The sequence below is a fragment of the Manis javanica genome, chromosome 7 (assembly GCF_040802235.1).
Source record: "Manis javanica isolate MJ-LG chromosome 7, MJ_LKY, whole genome shotgun sequence".
Taxonomy (NCBI): Eukaryota; Metazoa; Chordata; class Mammalia; order Pholidota; family Manidae; genus Manis; species Manis javanica.
In genome coordinates this window covers 84,796,141-84,818,187 of record NC_133162.1, presented here as the reverse complement: position 1 = coordinate 84,818,187, position 22,047 = coordinate 84,796,141, and the positions used below count along the sequence as shown (strand labels likewise).

The 22,047-nt window shown below is 38.6% G+C and overlaps 1 protein-coding gene across 11 annotated transcripts in view; it reads left to right on the top strand.

Moving 5' to 3' along the window:
• Window positions 1–22,047, top strand: part of MTR (5-methyltetrahydrofolate-homocysteine methyltransferase) — a 231,355-nt gene that overhangs the window by 43,433 nt on the left and 165,875 nt on the right. For 9 of the 11 annotated variants that reach the window (XR_012133305.1, XM_073241249.1, XM_036999299.2 and 6 more), the window contains one exon: window positions 21,792–21,892. Coding sequence is in view for 10 of the 11 variants with exons in the window: in XM_073241249.1 (XP_073097350.1) it covers window positions 21,792–21,892 (101 nt within the window). In the remaining variant the exon portion in view is untranslated. Of the gene's footprint in view, window positions 1–19,976; window positions 19,996–21,078; window positions 21,098–21,791; window positions 21,893–22,047 lie in introns of those variants that run through there. The other 2 variants (XM_073241252.1, XM_073241254.1) reach the window with 2 other exon arrangements.

Genomic DNA, 22,047 nt, shown 5'->3' with positions numbered 1-22,047 from the left:
ACTTAATGCACCAATCAAAAGACATAGAGTAATAGAATGGATAAAAAAGCAAGACCCATCTATATGCTGCTTACAAGAAACTCACCTTAAACCCAAAGATAAGCATAGACTAAAAGTCAAGGGATGGAAAAACATATTTCAGGCAAACAACAGTGAGAAGAAAGCAGGGGTTGCAGTACTAATATCAGACAAAATAGACTTCAAAACAAAGAAAGTAACAAGAGATAAAGAAGGCCACTACATAATGATAAAGGGCTTAGTCCAACAAGAGGATATAACCATTCTAAATATATATGCACCCAATACAGGAGCACCAGCATATGTGAAGCAAATACTAACAGAACTAAAGAGGGAAATAGACTGCAATGCATTCATTGTAGGAGACTTCAACACACCACTCACCCCAAAGGATAGATCCACCGGGCAGAAAATAAGTAAAGACACACAGGCACTGAACAACACACTAGAACAGATGGACCTAATAGACATCTATAGAACTTTACATCCAAAAGCAACAGGATATACATTCTTCTCAAGTGCACATGGAACATTCTCCAGAATAGACCACATACTAGCTCACAAAAAGAGCCTCAGTAAATTCCACAATATTGAAATTCTACCAACCAATTTTTCAGATCACAAAGGTATGAAAGTAGAAATAAATTCTACAAAGAAAACAAAAAGGCTCACAAACACATGGAGGCTTAACAACATGCTACTAAATAATCAATGGATCAATGAACAAATCAAAATAGAGATCAAGGAATATATAGAAACAAATGACAACAACAACACTAAGCCCCAACTTCTGTGGGATGCAGCGAAAGCAGTCTTAAGAGGAAAGTATATAGCAATCCAGGCACACTTGAAGAAGGAAGAACAATCCCAAATGAATAGTCTAACATCACAATTATTAAAACTGGAAAAAGAAGAACAAATGAGGCCTAAAGTCAGCAGAAGGAGGGACATAATAAAGATCAGAGAAGAAATAAACAAAATTGAGAAGAATAAAACAATAGCAAAAATCAACGAAACCAAGAGCTGGTTCTTTGAGAAAATAAACAAAATAGATAAGCCTCTAGCCCAACTTATTAAGAGAAAAAGAGAGTCAACACAAATCAACATAATCAGAAATGAGAATGGAAAAATCACGACAGACTCCACAGAAATACAAAGAATTATTAAAGACTACTATGAAAACCTATATGCCAACAAGCTGGAAAACCTAGAAGAAATGGACAACTTCCTAGAAAAATACAACCTCCCAAGACTGACCAAGGAAGAAACACAAAAGTTAAACAAACCAATTACAAGCAAAGAAATTGAAACAGTAATCAAAAAACTACCCAAGAACAAAACCCCGGGGCCGGACGGATTTACCTCGGAATTTTATCAGACACACAGAGAAGACATAATACCCATTCTCCTTAAAGTGTTCCACAAAATAGAAGAAGAGGGAATACTCCCAAACTCATTCTATGAAGCCAACATCACCCTAATACCAAAACCAGGCAAAGACCCCACCAAAAAAGAAAATTACAGACCAATATCCCTGATGAACGTAGATGCAAAAATACTCAATAAAATATTAGCAAACAGAATTCAACAGTATATCAAAAGGATCATACACCATGACCAAGTGGGGTTCATCCCAGGGATGCAAGGATGGTACAACATTCGAAAATCCATCAACATCATCCACCACATCAACAAAAAGAAAGACAAAAACCACATGATCATCTCCATAGATGCTGAAAAAGCATTTGACAAAATTCAACATCCATTCATGATAAAAACTCTCAGCAAAATGGGAATAGAGGGCAAGTACCTCAACATAATAAAGGCCATATATGATAAACCCACAGCCAGCATTATACTGAACAGCGAGAAGCTGAAAGCATTTCCACTGAGATCGGGAACCAGACAGGGATGCCCACTCTCCCCACTGTTATTTAACATAGTACTGGAGGTCCTAGCCACGGCAATCAGACAAAACAAAGAAATACAAGGAATCCAGATTGGTAAAGAAGAAGTTAAACTGTCACTATTTGCAGATGATATGATACTGTACATAAAAAACCCTAAAGACTCCACTCCAAAACTACTAGAACTGATATCGGAATACAGCAAAGTTGCAGGATACAAAATCAACACACAGAAATCTGTAGCTTTCCTATACACTAACAACGAATCAATAGAAAGAGAAATCAGGAAAACAATTCCATTCACCATTGCATCAAAAAGAATAAAATACCTAGGAATAAACCTAACCAAGGAAGTGAAAGACTTATACTCTGAAAACTACAAGTCACTCTTAAGAGAAATTAAAGGGGACACTAATAAATGGAAACTCATCCCATGCTCATGGCTAGGAAGAATTAATATCGTCAAAATGGCCATCCTGCCGAAAGCAATATACAAATTTGATGCAATCCCTCTCAAATTACCAGCAACATTCTTCAATGAATTGGAACAAATAATTCAAAAATTCATATGGAAACACCAAAGACCCCGAATAGCCAAAGCAATCCTGAAAAAGAAGAATAAAGTAGGGGGGATCTCACTCCCCAACTTCAAGCTCTACTACAAAGCCATAGTAATCAAGACAATTTGGTACTGGCACAAGAACAGAGCCACAGACCAGTGGAACAGATTAGAGACCCCAGAAATTAACCCAAACATATATGGTCAATTAATATTTGATAAAGGAGCCATGGACATACAATGGCAAAATGACAGTCTCTTCAACAGATGGTGCTGGCAAAACTGGACAGCTACATGTAGGAGAATGAAACTGGACCATTGTCTAACCCCATATACAAAGGTAAACTCAAAATGGATCAAAGACCTGAATGTAAGTCACGAAACCATTAAACTCTTGGAAAAAAACATAGGCAAAAACCTCTTAGATATAAACATGAGTGATCTCTTCTTGAACATATCTCCCCGGGCAAGGAAAACAACAGCAAAAATGAGCAAGTGGGACTACATTAAGCTGAAAAGCTTCTGTACAGCGAAAGACACCATCAATAGAACAAAAAGGAACCCTACAGTATGGGAGAATATATTTGAAAATGACAGATCTGATAAAGGCTTGACGTCCAGAATATATAAAGAGCTCACACGCCTCAACAAACAAAAAACAAATAACCCAATTAAAAAATGGGCAGAGGAACTGAACAGACAGTTCTCCAAAAAAGAAATACAGATGGCCAAGAGACACATGAAAAGATGCTCCACATCGCTAATTATCAGAGAAATGCAAATTAAAACTACAATGAGGTATCACCTCACACCAGTAAGGATAGCTGCCATCCAAAAGACAAACAACAACAAATGTTGGCGAGGCTGTGGAGAAAGGGGAACCCTCCTACACTGCTGGTGGGAATGTAAATTAGTTCAACCATTGTGGAAAGCAGTATGGAGGTGCATCAAAATGCTCAAAACAGACCTACCATTTGACCCAGGAATTCCACTCCTAGGAATTTACCCTAAGAACGCAGCAATCAAGTTTGAGAAAGACAGATGCACTCCTATGTTTATCGCAGCACTATTTACAATAGCCAAGAATTGGAAGCAACCTAAATGTCCATCTGTAGATGAATGGATAAAGAAGATGTGGTACATATACACAATGGAATACTACTCAGCCATAAGAAGTGGAAAAATCCAACCATTTGCAGCAACATGGATGGAGCTGGAGAGTATTATGCTCAGTGAAATAAGCCAAGCGGAGAAAGAGAAATACCAAATGATTTCACTCATCTGAGGAGTATAGGAACAAAGGAAAAACTGAAGGAACAAAACAGCAGCAGAATTACAGAACCCAAAAATGGACTAACAGGTACCAAAGGGAAAGGAACTGGGGAGGATGGGTGGGCAGGGAGGGATAAGGGGGGGGAAGAAGAAGGGGGGTATTAAGATTAGCATGCATGGGGGGGAGGGAGAAAGGGGAGGGTGGGCTGCACAACACAGAGAGGACAAGTAGTGACTCTACAACATTTTGCTAAGCTGATGGACAGTAACCGTAATGTGGTTGTTAGGGGGGACCTGATATAGGGGAGAGCATAGTAAACATAGTATTCTTCAGGTAAGTGTAGATTAAAAATTTAAAAAAAAAAAAAGAAAGAAAGAAAGAAAAGGGGGATTACTCCTTAACAGGATAAAACTATTGGTAAATCAAAGATCAACGCATGCTTTAAATATCCTTAATGTTGATCACTTAAAGGGTGTCAGATGATCAGCTATGGAGGTACTCTTTTCTGATAATATTCCTTTCTCTTAATTAAAAAAAAAAAAAAAAAGCAGTTACTGTGTGCTGACCTCCAATGAGTTCTGCACAGTGGTATAGAGGGCATGTCAAAGTGTGGGCAAAGGGTCTGTTTGTTTCTACGCAGAAGATCAAGGCCTAGCTTGGATACCCAGAAAATGAACTAAGATACGATATGAGGAGGAGCTTCCGGCATCAGCACTCTCTGGAGGACTCGTGCCGGGGGATGATCATCAAAAAGCCTCCACAGGGATCCGGACGATGCTGCGGTTGTGGCTGCATCCAGCCCACCATCTCCTGGACTTGCCATAAGAAGGAGGAGGGAGATGTCTAGGCTGGCATGTGCATACAGTGAGACAACGAATTTGACTGGATCTGTACTGTTGGAACTCAACCAGGAGTTGGGAGGGGTGCAAGTTGTAGCACCCCAAAATCTCATGACTATAGACTATCTATGGTTAAAAGAACATATGGGATGTGAACAGATCCCAGAAATGGGCTGCTTTAATTTGTCTGATGGTTCAAGTACAGTTGGAAAATATCCATCATATCATAGATAAATTTTCACAAATGCCTAGGGTGCCTAAATGGTTTTCTTGGCTTCACTGGAGATGGCTGGTAATTATAGATTTGCTTTGTTTATGTCACCGTATTCCTATTATGTCAATATGTGTGTGCAAATTAGTTAGTAGTTTAAAACCTATACATACTTAAGGTACTATACAAGAAGATATGTCAAAGAAATAATCAATCCTCCCAAGTTTCCTTCATATGCTACATCTATAGCTTTTCTTCTTCCTTCCTAATTACAAACTTTAAATAGAATTCGTGCCTCATATCGAATTTACCGAGTATCATAATTCCTCCAGGTGGTAAAGATACCTCGAGACAAGTGCTGGGCATAGAAGCCACAGGGCATAAATCTGCAAAGAAGTAAAAAGCTAACCTTTGCAAACAATATGGCTTCTCTCTCACTTACCAACTTTACATTTCCCTGTATGGCCCCGGAAGATGACTGGTTAGCCAGAGACGGGTAAGATTCCTCAAGGGAGGAACAACCTAAGACAGGCACAGTCGCAGGGGGGCCATCAGGTGAGAATTTGGGGATCAACAGAGGTGAGGCTCAGAACCTCACCCCCCCTGCTTTGAGAGAAATCTTCTGCATCCGTGGATGTCTTGCTGCCCTTGTCTAGCCTGGATTAATACTTAGTCCATAGGCACACACCTGATCATCTGATCATCTACATTTGCCTTCTTACAGCACTAAACTATGTTTTCTACCTTTATCTTGCATCTACCTACCACTTCAGCATTTTATTAAAAATAAAAATAATAATAATAATAGGAGAAATGTGGGATCAACATATAAATCAAGTACAAAAATCAAATGAATATTCATATTTGACCTGATGGTTTATAGGTCATATTGCATGATCAAAACCGAAAGTTTCTGTGATGACTGCCCTTGTACTGTTCACCATGTAAGAATTTATTCACTCTGTAAGAATTCGTTCACCATGTAAGAACTTGTTCGTTATGCTTCAGAAGATTGGAGACTGACGAGAATTAGGCTTGAGATGGATTAATGATTGTACATTGAGCATTGACCCCCCTATACTGAATTTTATTGTTGTTAACAACCATTTGATCAATAAATATGAGAGATGCCCTCTCAAAAAAAAAAAAAAAAAAAAAAACATCATTAAGACTGAGGTAAGGAGCTTACCATCTATGTTTTCTTCTAGGAGTTTTATAATTTAGGGTCTTGTTTTCAAGTCTTCTATCCATTTTGAGTTAATTTTATATATGGTGTAATATAGTGGTCTAGTTTCTTCTGCATGTGGCTGTCCAGTTTTCTCTGTGCCATTTATTGAAGAGACTGTTCTTTGTCTTTTACTATGTTCTTGCCTCCTTTGTTGTAAATTAATTGACCATATATGTGTGGGTTTGTGTCTGTCTTTAATGCAATACCATACTGTTTTGACTATGATAGCTTTGTAATATAGTTTAAAATCAGAGAGCATTATACTTCAGCTTTGTTCTTTCTTAAGATTGTTTTGCCTGTGTTCAGTCTTTTGTTGTTCCACATAGTTTTAGAAAATTTGTTCTAGTTTTGTGAAGAATACAATTGAAATTTTGATAGGGATTGAGTTGAAACTGTAATTGTTCAGTAGATTGTAGACTGTAGGATGGACATTCTAACAATATTAAGCCTTATATATAAGCACAGACTATCTTTCCAACTATTTATGATTTCTTCACTTTCATCAGTGTTAAAATTTTCAGTGTACCGGTCTTTCATCTTGGTTAAATTTATTTCTAGGCATTTTTTTCTTTTGGATTCAATTAAAAATGGTATTGTTTTCTTAGAGCTATCTCTCTGAGAGTTCGTTATTAGTGTATAGAAATCGAACAGATTTTTTTATATTAATTTTGTGTCCTGTAATTTTACAGAATTCATTTATTGGGTCTATCATTTTTTTGGTGGACTCTAGGATTTTCTGTATATAGTATCATGTCATCTGCAAATAATTTAGAGTTTTACTTCTTCCTTTCCAATTCATATGCCTTTTGTTTCTTTTTCTTGCCTAATTGCTCTGGCTACTATGTTGAATAATGATGGGGAGAATGGGCATTATTGTCTCATTCTTAATTTCAGAGAAAAAGCTTTCAGCTTTTCACTGTTGAGTATTATATTAACTGGTTTTTTTGTATATGGCCTTTATTATGTTGAGGTGCATTCCCTCTATATGCACTTTATTGAGAGGTTTTTATCATAGATGGATATTGAATTTTGTCAAATGCTTTTTCTGTGTCTATTAAGATGACCATATGATTTTAATCTTTCACTTTGTTAATATGGTATTACATTGATTTGCACATGTTGAACCATGCTTGCATCCCTTGCACCACTTGATCGTGGTGTATGGTCCTTTTAATGTATTGTTGAATTTGCTTTGCTAGTATTTTTGCTGAGGATTTTTGCATCTATGTTCATCAGGGATATTGGCCTATAATTTTCTTTTATTGTATCCTTGTCTGGTTTTGGTATCAAGGTAATGCTGATCATGTAAAATGAGTTTGTAAGTGTTCCCACCTCTTCAATTTTTGGGGAGAGATGGACAAAGATAGGTATTATCTTTGTATGTTTTATAGAGTTCACCAGTGGAGCCATCTGGTCCTGGAATTTTGGTGGTATGCTTTGTATTACTGATTCAGTCTCCTTACTAGTAATCGGTCTATTCAGATTTTCTATTTCTTCAAAGACTGTATGTTTCCAGGAATTTATCCATTTCTTCTAGGCTCTCCATTTATTGGTATATATTTTTCATAGTATTCTCTTATGATCCTTTATATTTCAGTGGTATCAGTGGTAACTTCTCTATTATTTCTGATTTTATTTATTTTGAACCATCCCACTTTTTCTTTTTCTGAATTTAGCTGAAGGCTAGTCAATTTTGTTTATCTTTTCAAAGAAACAGGTTTTAGTTTTATTGATCCTTCTATTGTCTTTTTAGTTTCTATTTCATTTATTTCCACTCTGTTCTTTATTATTTCCTTCCTTTTCCTAACTTGGGCTTCATTTATTCATCTTTTTCTAGCTCCTTTAGGTGTAAAGTTAAATTTTGAGATTTTTATTTCTTGAAATAGGACTGTATTGTTGTGAACTTCTCCGCTATAACTGCTTTTGCTGCATCCCATATATTTTGGTATGTTGTATTTCTGTTTTCACTTGTCTCTGAGTATATCTGTTTCTTCCCTGAGTTTTTCTGTGACCCATAGTTGTAGTTTTCTAATTTTCTTCTTGTAGTTAAGTTGTAGTTTCATACCATTGTGTTTACAAAAGGTGCTTAGTATGATTTCAACCTTCTTGAATTATTGAGACTTGTTTTGTGACCTAACATGTGATTTATTCTGGAGAATATTTCATTTGCACTTGAGAAGAATGTTTATTTTACTGCTTTTGGGTGGAATGTTCTGTATGTATCTGTTAAGTCCACCTAGTTCCATGAATTGTTTAAGGTCATTGTTTCTTTATTGATTTTTCTATCTGGATCTTGATGTTAAGTGGGGTGTTAAAGCCCCCTACTTTATTGTATTGTTGTTGTCAATTTCTTCCTCTAGGTATGTTAGTATTTGTTTTAGGTGCATAGATATTTATAAATGCTCTATCTTTTTGCTGGATTGATCCTTTTATCATTCGGTAGTACCCCTTTTTTCTTTTATTATTGTCTTTGTTTAAAGTCTGTTTTATCTGATAGGAGTATAGCTATTATAACTTTCTTTTCATGTGTATTTGCATGGAACATCTTTTTCCATCCCTTTGCTTAAGTCTGTGTGTGTGTGTCCTTAATTTTGAAGTGAGTCTCTGGTAGGCAGTATATAGATGTCTTGTTTTTTAATTCAGTCATTCTGTGTCATTTGATTGGAAAATTTAGTCTGTTTACATTAGAGTAATTATTGACAGGTATTTACTTGTTGCCATTTTGTTAATTATTTTCTGGCTGTTTTTGTAGTTCCTTTCTATTCCTTTCTTCTCTCTTTCTCTTCCCTTATGGTTTGATAACTTTCTTTAGATTTCTTTCTCATTTTCTTTTATGCATTTAAGTTTTTCCTTTATAGTTACTTTGAGGTTTACATACATCATCCTAAGTATATAACAGTGTACTTGAAGTTGACGGCTTAAATTTGAACACATTCCAACATGAAATTTTTACCACCCACCCCGTTTTATGTGTTTGATTTCATTCATATATTTTTATTTTATATATCCTTTAACTGATTATTGTTGTTTTAGTTAATTTTACTACTTTTGCTTTTAACCTTCATAGTAGCTTTATAAGTGATTAACATACTGCCTTAGTTTATATTTACCCTTTCCAGTGAGATTTTTACTTTTCTGTTTTCTTGTTAATTAGTGCCACTTCTTTTCAGCTTAAAGAAGTCATTTTAACAGTTCTTGTAAGTCTGGTTTAGTAGTGATAACTGCTTTAGCTTTTGTTTGTCTTGAAAATGCTTTCTCTCTACTTCAATTGTGAATGATAACTTTGTTGGTTAAGTATTCTTTGTTCAAAGTTTTTTCCTTTCAGTGCTTGGCTTCCTTTCTGGCATGCAATGTTTCTGCAAAGATAGGTGCTTATAGCCCTGTGGGGTTTCCTTTGTAGGTAACAATTTGTTTTTCACTTGTTGCTTTTAAGATTCTCTCTTTAAATTTTGATATTTTAATCATAAGACATCTTGGTGTGGTTCTTTCAGGTTCATCTTGTTTGGGCTTTCCTGAGCTTCCTAGACCTGGATGTCTGTTTCTCCAGGCTAGGGAAATCTAATTATTTTCAGCCATTATGTCTTCATATAAATTTTCTGCCCCTTTCTTTCTCATTTCTCCTTTTGGGACTCCTATAACGTAAATGTTATTTTGCTTAATGTTGTCTCATTGGTCCCTTAAGTTATCTTCGTTTGATTTTTTTTCTTTTTTGCTGCTCTATCAGAGTTCCATTGCTTTGTTTTCCAACATGTTGATCTGTTCTTCTGCTTCATCCAATCTGCTGTTGAACCCATCTAGTGTATTTTTCTGTTCAGTTATTATATTCTGTAACTTCTGTTTGATACTTTCTTCTATTTTCTATCTCTTTGTTGAAGTTCTCACAGTGTTCATTCATTCTTTTCCCAAGTTTGATTAAAATCTTTAAAACCATTACTTTGAATTATTTATCAGGTTGATTAATTATCTCTGTATCATTAAGGTATTTTTCTGAGGTTCTGGCTTGTTCTTTCATTTGGAACATATTTCTGTTTCCCCATTTTGCTTGACTCTTTGCTTGACTCTAAGTGAAACAGCTACCTCTCCTAGTTTGAAGAAATGGCCTTGTGTAGGTGATGAACCTTCTTGTTATACCTTGCCCTATCTCGTATTGTTTCTTGAACCTTTGTGATCATCTAAGTCACCTGGTTTATTCTTATTATATTCCTATTTTGAGGGTCTGCCAAGACCTTTCACAAGGGGATGAATCTCATTTAACACCTAGTTTCAGGCTGATTGGGAGCCAGCCCCTCAAGCAGCAGCTTTTAAAGCATGCAGATAGGCACAGTCCTTTGGGGTTACAATCATAATCCCAGCTGGTCTCCAGACCATAAGATCTGGAGGTGTCCCCTGATGACAGTTGAAAAAATTGGGGCCTTATATGAATATATAAGCTCCTTTTTGGAGGTCTCATTGAGCTGTAGTGAGGCCAAAGAGTGTGCAAGTATGGTGTCCCCCTGCTTACATTCCTTGGGAGCATGGCCCTAGCCTCTAGCTATGTGAACACCCTGAAGACAGTCCCTCAGGCTGAAGCTCCAGCCTAGGTAAATTGGCATTTTTCATGGGAGAACTGGGATTGCATTTCAGTCTGTTCTCTGTGCAGTGTTCTGGAGGTGGTGGCCTGCTTGGAACTATTTTTCCGATAATGCATTCTCCTAGGGCCCAGGAATGCAGGCCATTTGGCCAGCAGGGTCAGGTGACCAAGGGTCCTGCTCTGTATAGACTGTGCATACCTGCTGGCTTTAGCTAGTCAGGTGGAGAGTATAGGGGGTGGAGTGTGTTCTCAGGCCTCAGAAAGGCAATGGGAAAAATGTCTTGATTGAGTACATTCTCGGGTTTCAGGAATGCTGTAAGAGAGTGTCTCTTATCTGGGTGTATGTAGAGACTATAGGCTGTGAGTGGGAGTGCCAGCTCAGAAGTGGGGAGAACTACAACCACCTGAACTTTGCAGCTTCAACAAGGCAGCGGAATAGTGCCGTGACCACTCACCCTCACCTGTCTTCACTTGGCTTCTGGAAGTTGCTGTACCCAGGCTTGCTCACCTGTGCTAGCAGGGTAGGTGGAGTGTGCAAAGATGGCACCTACCAGCATCTCTGTTTCCAGGGAGAGTTGCAGTTGGCCCCTGCCCCTCCAGCAGATGCTTTAGATTAGCAAATGAATTTCCTTCATATTTAGTCTAGGTGCTTTTCAAACTGCTGTGATTTCCAAAATACTCTCCCCGAGCCCCCACTAACTTCCCCATTATCAGCATCCCCTACCAGAGTGGTACATTTGTTACACTTGATGAACCTACAGTGACCCATTATCCAAAGTCCATAGTTTACATTAGGGTCCCCTCAGGGTTGTACATTTTAGCGGTTTGACAAATGCCCAGTGTTGTGTATCTGCCACTGCTGCAACCCTCAGAGTAGCCTCATTGCCTTGTGGACCCCCTGTGCTGCACCTTATCATCCTTTGTCTGCTGGCAACTGATCTTTTCACTGTCCCTTACAACTTTACCTTTCTGTAGGATGTTATGTAGTTGGAATCATACAGTAGGCAGTCTTTTCAGATTGACTTCTTTCTCCTAGCAGTATGTATTTAAACTTCATCCGTGACATTTCATGGCTTGATAGCTCATTTCTTTTTATCACTAAATAGCATTCCAGTGTCTGGATGGACCACAATTTGTTTATCCATTCACCTACTAAAGAACGTCTTGGTTGTTTCTAGATTTTAGCAATAATGAATACATTGGCAATGAATACTGTTATGGGCATTGATGTGCTGGGTTTTGTGTGGACATATTTTCAACTCATCTGGTTACTTAGAAGTGTAATTGCTGAATCATGTGGTAAGACTATGTTTAGCTTTCTAAGAAACTATCAAACTGTCTTCCAAAGTGACTGTACCATTTTTGATTCCTACTAGTAATAAATGAGATTTTTCTGCTGCTCCACATCCTCACCAGCATTTGGTATTGTAGGTGTTTTGGGTTTTGGCCATTCTTGTAGGTGTGTAGTGGTATCTCTTTAATTTGCAATTCCCTAATGACATGTGATATGGAGCATCTTTTCATACATTTGTTTGCTTGCCATTTGTTTATCTTCTTTGGTGAAAAGCCCAGATCTTTTGTTCATTTTTTTGTAGTTGGGTTTTTTGTTTTCTTACTGTTGAGTTTTAAGAATTTTTTTCATGTTTTGTGTATCATTCCTTTATCATATATGTGTTTTGCAAATATTTTCTCTCAGTCTGTGGCTTGTCTTCCTATGTGCTTAACAGCATCTTTCACTGAACAGAAACTTTTAATTATAGTGAAGTTCATCTTACCAATTTTTTCTTTCATGGATCCCTTTTTTAGTGTTGTATCTATAAACTCATCACCAAACCCATGGCAACCTAGATTTTCTCCTGTGTTATATTTATGTATATTTATAGTTTTGCAGTTTACATTTAGTTCTGTGACTAATTTCGAGTTAAGTTTTGTGAAAGGTGTGAAGTCTGTGTCTAGATTAATTTTCTCAAATGTGATTGTCAGTTTGTTCCTCCACCACTTGTTGGAAAGACTTTACCTTTGCTTCATTGGTTTGCCTTTGCTCCTCTGTCAGAGATCAATTGACTATATTTGTGTGGTTCTTTTTCTAGACTGTTTTGTCTCATTGGTCTATTTGCTTTTCTTTCACTAATACCATTGATGACTATTGATGAGCTTAGCTTTTTCAGTGAGCCTTGAAGTTGGATAGTGTCAGCCTTTTCACTTTGTTCTTCAATATCTTATTAGCTCTTCTTGGTTGTTTGCCTCTGTATAAATTTTATCATCAGTTTATTGATATGCACAAAATAACTTGCTAGAATTTTTATTGGGATTGTGTGAATATATGTATATGTAATTGGAAATGATTGACATCTTGACAATATTGAGTCTTCTTATTTGTGAACATGGGATATCTCTCTGTTTAGATCTGTTTTGATTTCTTTAATCAGAGTACTGTAGTTTTATATTTTGTTAGAGTCATACCCAAGAATTTCAGTTGTTCTGGAGCTAATGCAAGTAGTGTGTTTTAATTTCAAATTTCAGTTGCTCATTTGTGGTATATAGGTAAACAGTTGATTTTTTTTGTATGTATTAACCTTGTATTTTGCAACCTTAAGCTGATAGGTTCCAAGATTCATTCTTTGGGATTTTCTGCATAGACGGTTTTATCATCTATGAACAAAGACAGTTTTATTTTTTCCTTTCCAGTCTGTATGCCTTTTGTTTTCATTTTTCTCTCTCTGAATTAGCTAGGACTTCCAGTATGATGTTAAGTTAAAGATGAAAGTGAACACCCTTGCCTTGTTCCTTTTTTTAGGGGAAAAGCATCTAGTTTTACATCACCAAGTGTGATGTTAGCTGTAGTTTTTTTTGTTGTTACATATACTTTATCAACTTGAGGAAGTTCTTCTATACTCCTAGTTTGCTGAGAGTTTTTATCATGAATGGGTGTTGGGTGTTCTTTAAATTTATTTTGGAATGATCTCAGATTTACAGAAAAGTTGCGAAGGTGGTACAGAGAATTCCCATATACTCTACATCTATGTTAACGTCTTATGTAACTACAGTACTGCAAGAGTATGTTACTCTTAACTGAACTCCAGATTTTATTCAGATTTGAAGTTTCTGTTGTTGGGCAGCTAAATCTGGAGAGGTCTCTTCTTGTGTACTAGGTGAAACCTCAACGTGGATGGGGAAGTGTTCTTGACTCTTAACGAGGAAGAATTCTCAAACAGGTCAGACTAGTGTAGGTAAGGAAGGACTTCATTAAAGTGAGATTGAGATGTAATGACCATAGTTATTCTAGGTTGTAATTCCCCTAAGGGCTGGCAGCAGTTTTGTAGGACCCAACTTGCAAATGGAGTTTTAGCCCACATTTCTCTCCAGCCATATCTGGCCACAAATGTGGTGTAACCCACATTTCTGTGATCATAGGAGCTCCAACCTGATGGTTATTAAGCCAGTTTCACTACACAAAACGAGCTTAGCAATGCCATCCAGGGCTAACATATAAGAACACATACACAGGTAGAGAAACTGATTTTATAGTTATTAGATTAGTTATTGGATCTGTTTTCTAAGATGTAATTTTGAAATGGTGTTCTCATTAAGGGTCTTGTTTTGAGGCCCTTTTTCTATGCTTGGCAGTTTGTATTGAGGCCAAGCAGCATTACAGAAGTAAATCAGCTTGTTTCTATTTAGTCCATCTAATTTAAAAGTCTCTGTTTTTAAGAATACATCTTAAGGGTGAGTAGTTTAGAGAGACATTTAAGGACAGATTGTGTTGCAGAAGATTAATTTCTTCTGTTTCAGGGAGTCTAGTTTAAAGACCTGCCAATTTTGAGGATTCACCGTAATGGGAGTCAATCAGAATGGAGGAGGAGTTACCCATGACTAAATCAGGACCTGAAAGGAAAAGGAATTGCTATCACCAAGGGGCACCAGGCATCCCTGATCCACAAGGGGTTATCCAGGTATCCCCAGAAACCCAAAAGTACCTGTTAGACGCAGGTCATGTGAGGTGTCCCTCCACACCTGGGCCTGTACTGGGCATGCACAGGAGGTCCTGCTGCCCTACACTGGGCATGCACAGAATTCCTGTGGCCCTACCTGAGTGTGCATAGGCATCCCTATGGCTCAACTCCAACCCTGGCTGTGGTCCCAAGAATGGGAGTGTGGGAGAAGGTATGGAAGGAGTCAGGCTCTGAAGTCAGGGGTAGACTCCTCTTAATTGTGCATCCTGATAACCTTACTTTCAGTGACCCTGAGGGAAGATAAAGTATCTCAGTGTGGTGACATTGGGTTAGATGGATTGTAAGATTAGCCCAAAGACCAAGGTCTCATTTTTGGCTGTCTCATACCAACCCAAAATGACTTAAATCCTAGGCAACACTGGCTGATTTATGTACAGACCCATCAGACCATGCATCCCAAAGGCAAAAGTGATAAACATGCTGGCAAGGGGATAGCCATGGAACTAAGAGAAAGGAGTGCTAGGCTGAGTCAGGGAGGCCTTATAGCAGCATAGATTTCCTCCTTACCTAGACTGTTAGTGAGTACTGTTAGGAGTGCCTTCATAGTTGCCAAAATGCTGTTGGACCGCTGTGTCTGGGGAGGTCTCTCCCTGTGCACTAGGTGGAACCTCAACCTGGACAGGGAGGGTTCTTGACTCTGAACGAGAAAGAATTTTTGAGCATGTCTGCCAAGTTTAGGTAAGGAAGGAATTCATTAAAGTGGGAGTAGTAGTGGATGGCAGCAGCCATGCAGGCAGTAGAGAGCAAGGAAGAACAGGGGGAGGAAAGGGAAGCTCACTGATCTTCTCAGCATAGGGCAGATCCCTTTCCAATTCCTAAAACCAGGGTCATCCAGCATCCAGTGTCCACGTCAATCTGCACAGCTTGGGAACTAAGCCCCTACCACCCCAGGATTTGAGGGAGCCACAGAGCACTGGATGGAGTGAGATTATGTTTTGGGAACTTCCCAAAAAAAGGAGATTTCCAGGCAGGCTACTAAAGAGCATGATCATACAGCTGCAGTCTCATCCAGGTCACCCAGGTGATGGGAACTGGCAGGCCCAAATCAGAGATCTCAGTAGCCCTTCCCTACTTGTCTGAAATAGGACAGAGAGAAAAGACTAGTATTTGAGTCTAGAAAATTGAATGAAATAGCAAAGTAACAAATATGCTTACCACTGGGAGAGTACAGAGACAGAACTGAGTAAGTTGAGCAGCAAGAAGGCTTTATTTAGGTCAAAAGTACACACTTGAAGAAAGGGGAGTGCAGGCATCCTCAGAGAGGGGGTGCAGTTAATTCTGTCTTTCAAGGCTTTCAAGAATGGGGCAAAGGGTGTAAGGGGGTGGTGTAGGCTTGACAAGTGGTCTCATGATGTCTCTCTCCAGTGAGAGATATCATGTCACTGTCCATAGTCAGTTCTCTACTCTGTTAGATAAACTTAATACAAGGAATTTATTGTTCCTCTTCTCCAAGATAGTGGTTACCCTCAAGCACTGCTTGCCCTGCTTTAAGATTGGGTGAGCTATTGTCTGATTACCAAAGAATATGTTAGAAATCTTCTCTCTTAACTCTCTGGTTTTTTTTTTAAATTTAATTTGGTATCATTAATCTACATTTACATGAAGGACATTATGTTTACTAGGCTCCCCCCCTTCACCAAGTTCCTCCCACATCCCCGTTCACAGTCACTGTCCATCAACATAGTAAGATGCTGTAAAATCACTACTTGTCTTCTCTGGGTTGCACAGCCCTCCCCGGGCCCCCCCACACTATACATGCTAATTGTAATGCCCCCCTTTTTTTTCCTGCCCTTATCCATCCCTTTCCACCCATCCTCCCCAGTCCCATCCCCTTTGCTAACTATTAGTCCATTCTTGGGTTCTGTGCTTCTGCTGCTGTTTTGGTCCTTCAGTTTTTCTTTGTTCTTATACTCCACATATGAGTGAAATCATTTGGTACTTGTCTTTCTCTGCCTGGCTTATTTCACTGAGCCAGGTCCATCCATGTTGTTGCAAATGGTAGGATCTGTTTTTTTCTTATGGCTGAGTAATATTCCATTGTGTATATGTACCACATCTTCTTTATCCATTCATCTACTGATGGACATTTAGGTTGCTTCCATATCTTGGCTATTGTAAATAGTGCAGCGATAAACATAGGGGTGCATCTGTCTTTTTCAAACTGGAGTGCTGCATTCTTAGGGTAAATTCCTAGAACTGGAATTAGCTCTAGTAGTTTTGGAGTGGAGTCTTTAGGGTTTTTTATGTATAATATCATGTCATCTGCAAATAGTAACAGTTTAACTTCTTCTTTACCAATCTGGATTCCTTGTATTTGTTTTGTCTAATTGCCGTGGCTAGGACCTCCAGTACTATGTTGAATAACAGTGGGGAGAGTGGGCATCCCTGTCTTGTTCCCGATCTCAGAGGAAAAGCTTTCAACTTCTCGCTATTCAGTATGATGTTGGCTGTGGGTTTATCATATATGGCCTTTATTATGTTGAGGTACTTGCCCTCTATACCCATTTTGTTGAGAGTTTTTATCATGAATGGATGTTGAATTTTGTTGAATGCTTTTTCAGCATCTATGGAGATGATCATGTGGTTTTTGTCTTTCTTTTTGTTGATGTGGTGGATGATGTTGATGGATTTTCAAATGTTGTACCATCCTTGCATCCCTGGGTGAATCCCACTTGGTCATGGTGTATGATCCTTTTGATGTATTTTTTAATTCGGTTTGCTAATATTTTGTTGAGTGTTTTTGCATCTACGTTCATCAGGGATATTGGTCTGTAGTTTTCTTTATTGTTGGGGTCTTTGCCTGGTTTTGGTATTAGGGTGATGTTGGCTTCATAGAATGAATTTGGGAGTATTCCCTCCTCTTCTATTTTTTGGAAAACTTTAAGGAGAATGGGTATTATGTGTTCTCTGTATGTCTGGTAAAATTCCGAGGTAAATCCATCTGGCCCGGGGGTTTTGTTCTTGGGTAGTTTTTTGATTACCGCTTCAATTTCATTGCTGGTATTTGGTCTGTTTAGATTTTCTGTTTCCTTCTGGGTCAGTCATGGAAGGTTGTATTTTTCTAGGAAGTTGTCCATTTCTCCTAGGTTTCCCAGCTTGTTAGCATATAGGTTTTCATAGTATTCTCTAATAATTCTTTGTATTTCTCTGGGGTCCATCATGATTTTTCCTTTCTTGTTTCTGATTCTGTTGATTTGTGTTGACTCACTTTTCCTCTAAATAAGTCTGGCTAGAGGCTTATCTATTTTGTTTATTTTCTCGAAGAACCAGCTCTTGGTTTCATTGATTTTTTCTATTGTTTTATTCTTCTCCATTTTATTTATTTCTTCTCTGATCTTTATTATGTCCCTCCTTCTGCTGACCTTAGGCCTCATTTGTTCTTCTTTTTCCAATTTCGTTAATTGTGACATTAGACCATTCATTTGGGATTGTTCTTTCTTCTTTAAATATGCCTGTATAGCTGTATACTTTCCTCTTAAGACTGCTTTTGTTGTATCCCACAGTAGTTGGGGCTTTGTGTTGTTGTTGTCGTTTGTTTCCGTATATTGCTGGATCTCCATTTTGATTTGGTCATTGATCCATTGATTATTTAGGAGCGTGTTGTTAAGCCTCCATGTGTTTGTGAGCCATTTTGCTTTCTTTGTACAATTTATTTCTAGTTTTATGCCTTTGTGGTCTTAAAAGTTGGTTGGTAGGATTTCAATCTTTTGGAATTTACTGATACTCTTTTTGTGGCCTAGTATGTGGTCTATTCTGGAGACTGTTCCATGTGTACTTGAGAAGAATGTGTATCTTGTTGCTTTTGGATGTAGAGTTGTGTAGATGTCTATTAGGTCCATCTGTTCTAGTGTGTTGTTCAGTGCCTCTGTGTCCTTACTTATTTTCTGTCTGGTGTATCTGTCCTTGGGAGTGAGTCGTGTGTTGAAGTCTCCCAGAATGAGTGCATTGCATTCTATTTCCTCCTTTAATTCTGTTAGTATTTGTTTCACATATGTTGGTGTTCCTATATTGGGTGCATATATATATTTATAATGGTTATATCCTCTTGTTGGACTGAGCCCTTTATCATTATGTAATGTCCTTCTTTATCTTTTGTTACTTTCTTTATTTTGAAGTTATTTTGTCTGATACTAGTATTGCCACACCTGCTTTTTTCTCTCTGTTGTTTGCATGAAATATCTTTTTCCATCCCTTGACTTTAAGTCTGTGCATGTCTTTGGGTTTGCGGTGAGTCTCTTGTAAGCAGCATATGGATGGGTCTTGCTTTTTTATCCATTCTGTTACTCTGTGTCTTTTGATTGGTGCATTCAGTCCATTTACATTTAGGGTGATTATTGAAAGATATGTACTTATTGCCATTGCAGGCTTTAAGTTTGTGGTTACTAAAAGTTCAAGTTTAGCTTCTTAACTATCTTTCTGTCTAACTTAACTAGATTATTGAGCTATTATAAACATGATCTGATGATTCTTTATTTCTCTCCCTTCTTATTCCTTCTCCTCCCTTCTTCATATGTTGGGTGTTTTTTTCTGTGCTCTTTTTAGGAGTGCTCCCATCTAGAGCAGTCCCGATAAGATGTCCTGTAGAGGTGGTTTGTGGGAGGCAAATTCCCTCAACTTTTCCTTGTCTGGGAATTGTTTAATCCCTCCTTCATATTTAAATGATAATCGTGCTGGATACAGTATTCTTGGTTCGAGGCTCTTCTGTTTCATTGCATTAAGTATATCATGCCATTCTTTTCTGGCCTGTAGGGTTTCTGTTGAGAAGTCTGATGAAAGCCTAATTTGTTTTCCTTTGTAGGTGACCTTTCTTTTCTCTCTGGCTGCCTTTAATACTTTGTCCTTGTCTTTGATCTTTGCCATTTTAATTATTTTGTGTCTTGGTGTTGCCATCCTTGGATCCCTTGTCATGGGAGTTCTGTGTACCTCTGTGGTCTGAGAGGCAATTTCCTCCCCTAGTTTGGGGTAGTTTTCAGCAATTATTTCTTCAAAGACCCTTTGTATCTCTTTTTCTCTCTCTTCTTCTTCTGGTACCCCTATAATGTGAATATTGTTCCATTTCAATTGATCGCACAGTTCTCTTAATATTCTTTCATTCTTGGAGATCCTTTTATCTCTCTTGGCATCAGCTTCTCTGCTCTCCTGTTCTCTGTTTTCTAGTCCATTAATGGTCTCTTGCATCCCGTCCATTCTGTTTTGAAGTCCTTCCAGAGCTTGTTTTATTTCTGTATTCTCCCTCCTTAGTTCTTGCATATTTCTCTACAAGTCCATCAGCGTGGTTATGACTTTTGTTTTGAATTCTTTTTCAGGAAGACTGGTTAAATCAATCTCCCCAGGTTCCTTCTCAGGGGAAGATGTAGAAGATGTCGAAGCTGTCTGGGTTAGTCTTGTCTGGATCAAATATTTTTGCCTTTTCATGTTGATAGGTGCAGTGGAGTGCTACTGACACGTCTATCAGCTGGGAGAGTCAGGACTCTTTCCACTTGGCTCCTGGCCTTTCTTTACTGGGACAACTGCGACCCCTAGTGGCTTGTGTTGGGCAATTGCGTGTACACTGGGTCTCTGTATCTTGCCTGGCCAGTATGGAGGAAGCTCCCTTGCTGTGGGTGTGGCCAGCCTCAGGCTGGTGCTATGCTATGGCGGGGCCCTGGAGCAGTAATGGACCGGGGGGCTGTTTGGCTGTTTACCTCTGTGAGGGGTCTCAGAACTGTTGCCCAGGGGGTTAGTGTGCCCAGATTTCCCTGGAATTTCCAGCTTCTGGCCTGTTACCCAGGGTGTTTCCGTCCAGCTGTGGGGTCCCTTTAAGACTTTCAGAAAGCACTCGCTTTTCTTTGTCCCAGGGGTGCCGGCTTTGGGACCCACTCAAAGGTCTTACTGTCCTGTTTCCCTAGTATCCAGGACCCCATGCATGCACTGTGTCTGCGCTCTGGTGTGGATGGCTGGGGCTGGGTGTTTAGCAGTCCTGGGCTCCCTCTCCCTCCCTGCTCTGACTCCTCTCCTCCTGCCAGGAGTTGGGGTGAGGGGCGCTCGGGTCCTGCCAGGCTGCGGCTTGTATCTTACCCCTTTCACCAGGTTCTGGGTTCTCGCAGGTGTGGATGTAGTCTGACTGTTGTCCTGTGTCTTCTGGTCTCTCTTTTAGGATTAGTTGTATTTGTTGTATTTTCAAAAATATATATGTTTTTGGGAGGAGATTCCCACTGTCCTACTCACGCCGCCATCTTGGCTCCACCCTCTTCAGCTCCCTGGTTTTTAAAATGGAATCTTAGCCTTAAGATGGATTCCCTCCTGTTCTTACTATACTGCTTATATGTTGGCATTTTTCATCATAGGCAGGAAAAGTTAATCATGATGCTTCTCCCATATCCCTGTTCTACCTCATTTCCACTAATGTCCTTTTTTCTGTTCCAGGATCTAATCTAGTATGTCACACTACACTTAGGAATCATGGTGAAAAAAGAAAGTGCAATATGAAAAAATAAAAGGTTAGATAGTTCAGTAACTTCATAGTTAAGTCCTGAATTTCTGCAGGCACCACCCTGAGAGTGGTCTTGGGGGGGTTTAAGGCCCTCCATTCTTATTTCAGTCAGAGCAGCTCTGTTTTTTCTACTTTATTTGAGTCCACAGAAAGTTTCATTTGCAATACAAAGAGGACCTTGCTTTTATCAATAAAGAAGTCAGCTTAATTTATAAGAGGATGAATTATAAGTTCATGGTTACCTTGTTAGTCATTTGTGGAGCAGGGACTAAGTCTTGGTCTCCTAGTCTCCCAAAGTGGTTTCCATATACTGTTAGTATTCCTTCTACCTCCATGATTTTCCTTTTTCTTTCTCGTAAGTATTGCTTTCAAATCAGAGTTTTATTAATAGTGATAGTTTTTAGGCATTTCTGTTTCACAGTATACCATTAACCAAATTGTGAACTTACACTGGGAGTCACATCCATAGGCAGCACCCCTTAGCCATAAGATCATGCCATCTGACCATGAGAGACAGGCAGAAGTACTCAGTGTTTCAGGGAACTTCAGTGAGATGGCTTTGTCTGTAGCCGAATAAAGGTGCTTTGAATCAGGAGGTTTATTAGCTGCTTGGTTTTAGGTATACTACTTTGTTTAGCTTTTTATATGTGTAACTGTAGTTTGAATATAAGATGATACTTCTAATGTTTTTGTTTTTCCAGCATTGGATTAAATTGTGCTCTGGGTGCAGCTGAAATGAGACCTTTTATTGAAACAATTGGAAAATACACAACAGCCTATGTCCTCTGTTACCCCAATGCAGGTGTGTGTTTCAAAGACATCACATGTGAGGAAATCCAAGTACTCAAGACATCGGTTGGTAGGGTGATGGACCTTGATTGATTAAAAGAGTTTTCTTTGCAGTCCTTGGTACACATTTATTACTCAATAGGAATTTTCAAAGTGAAGAGTATTTAG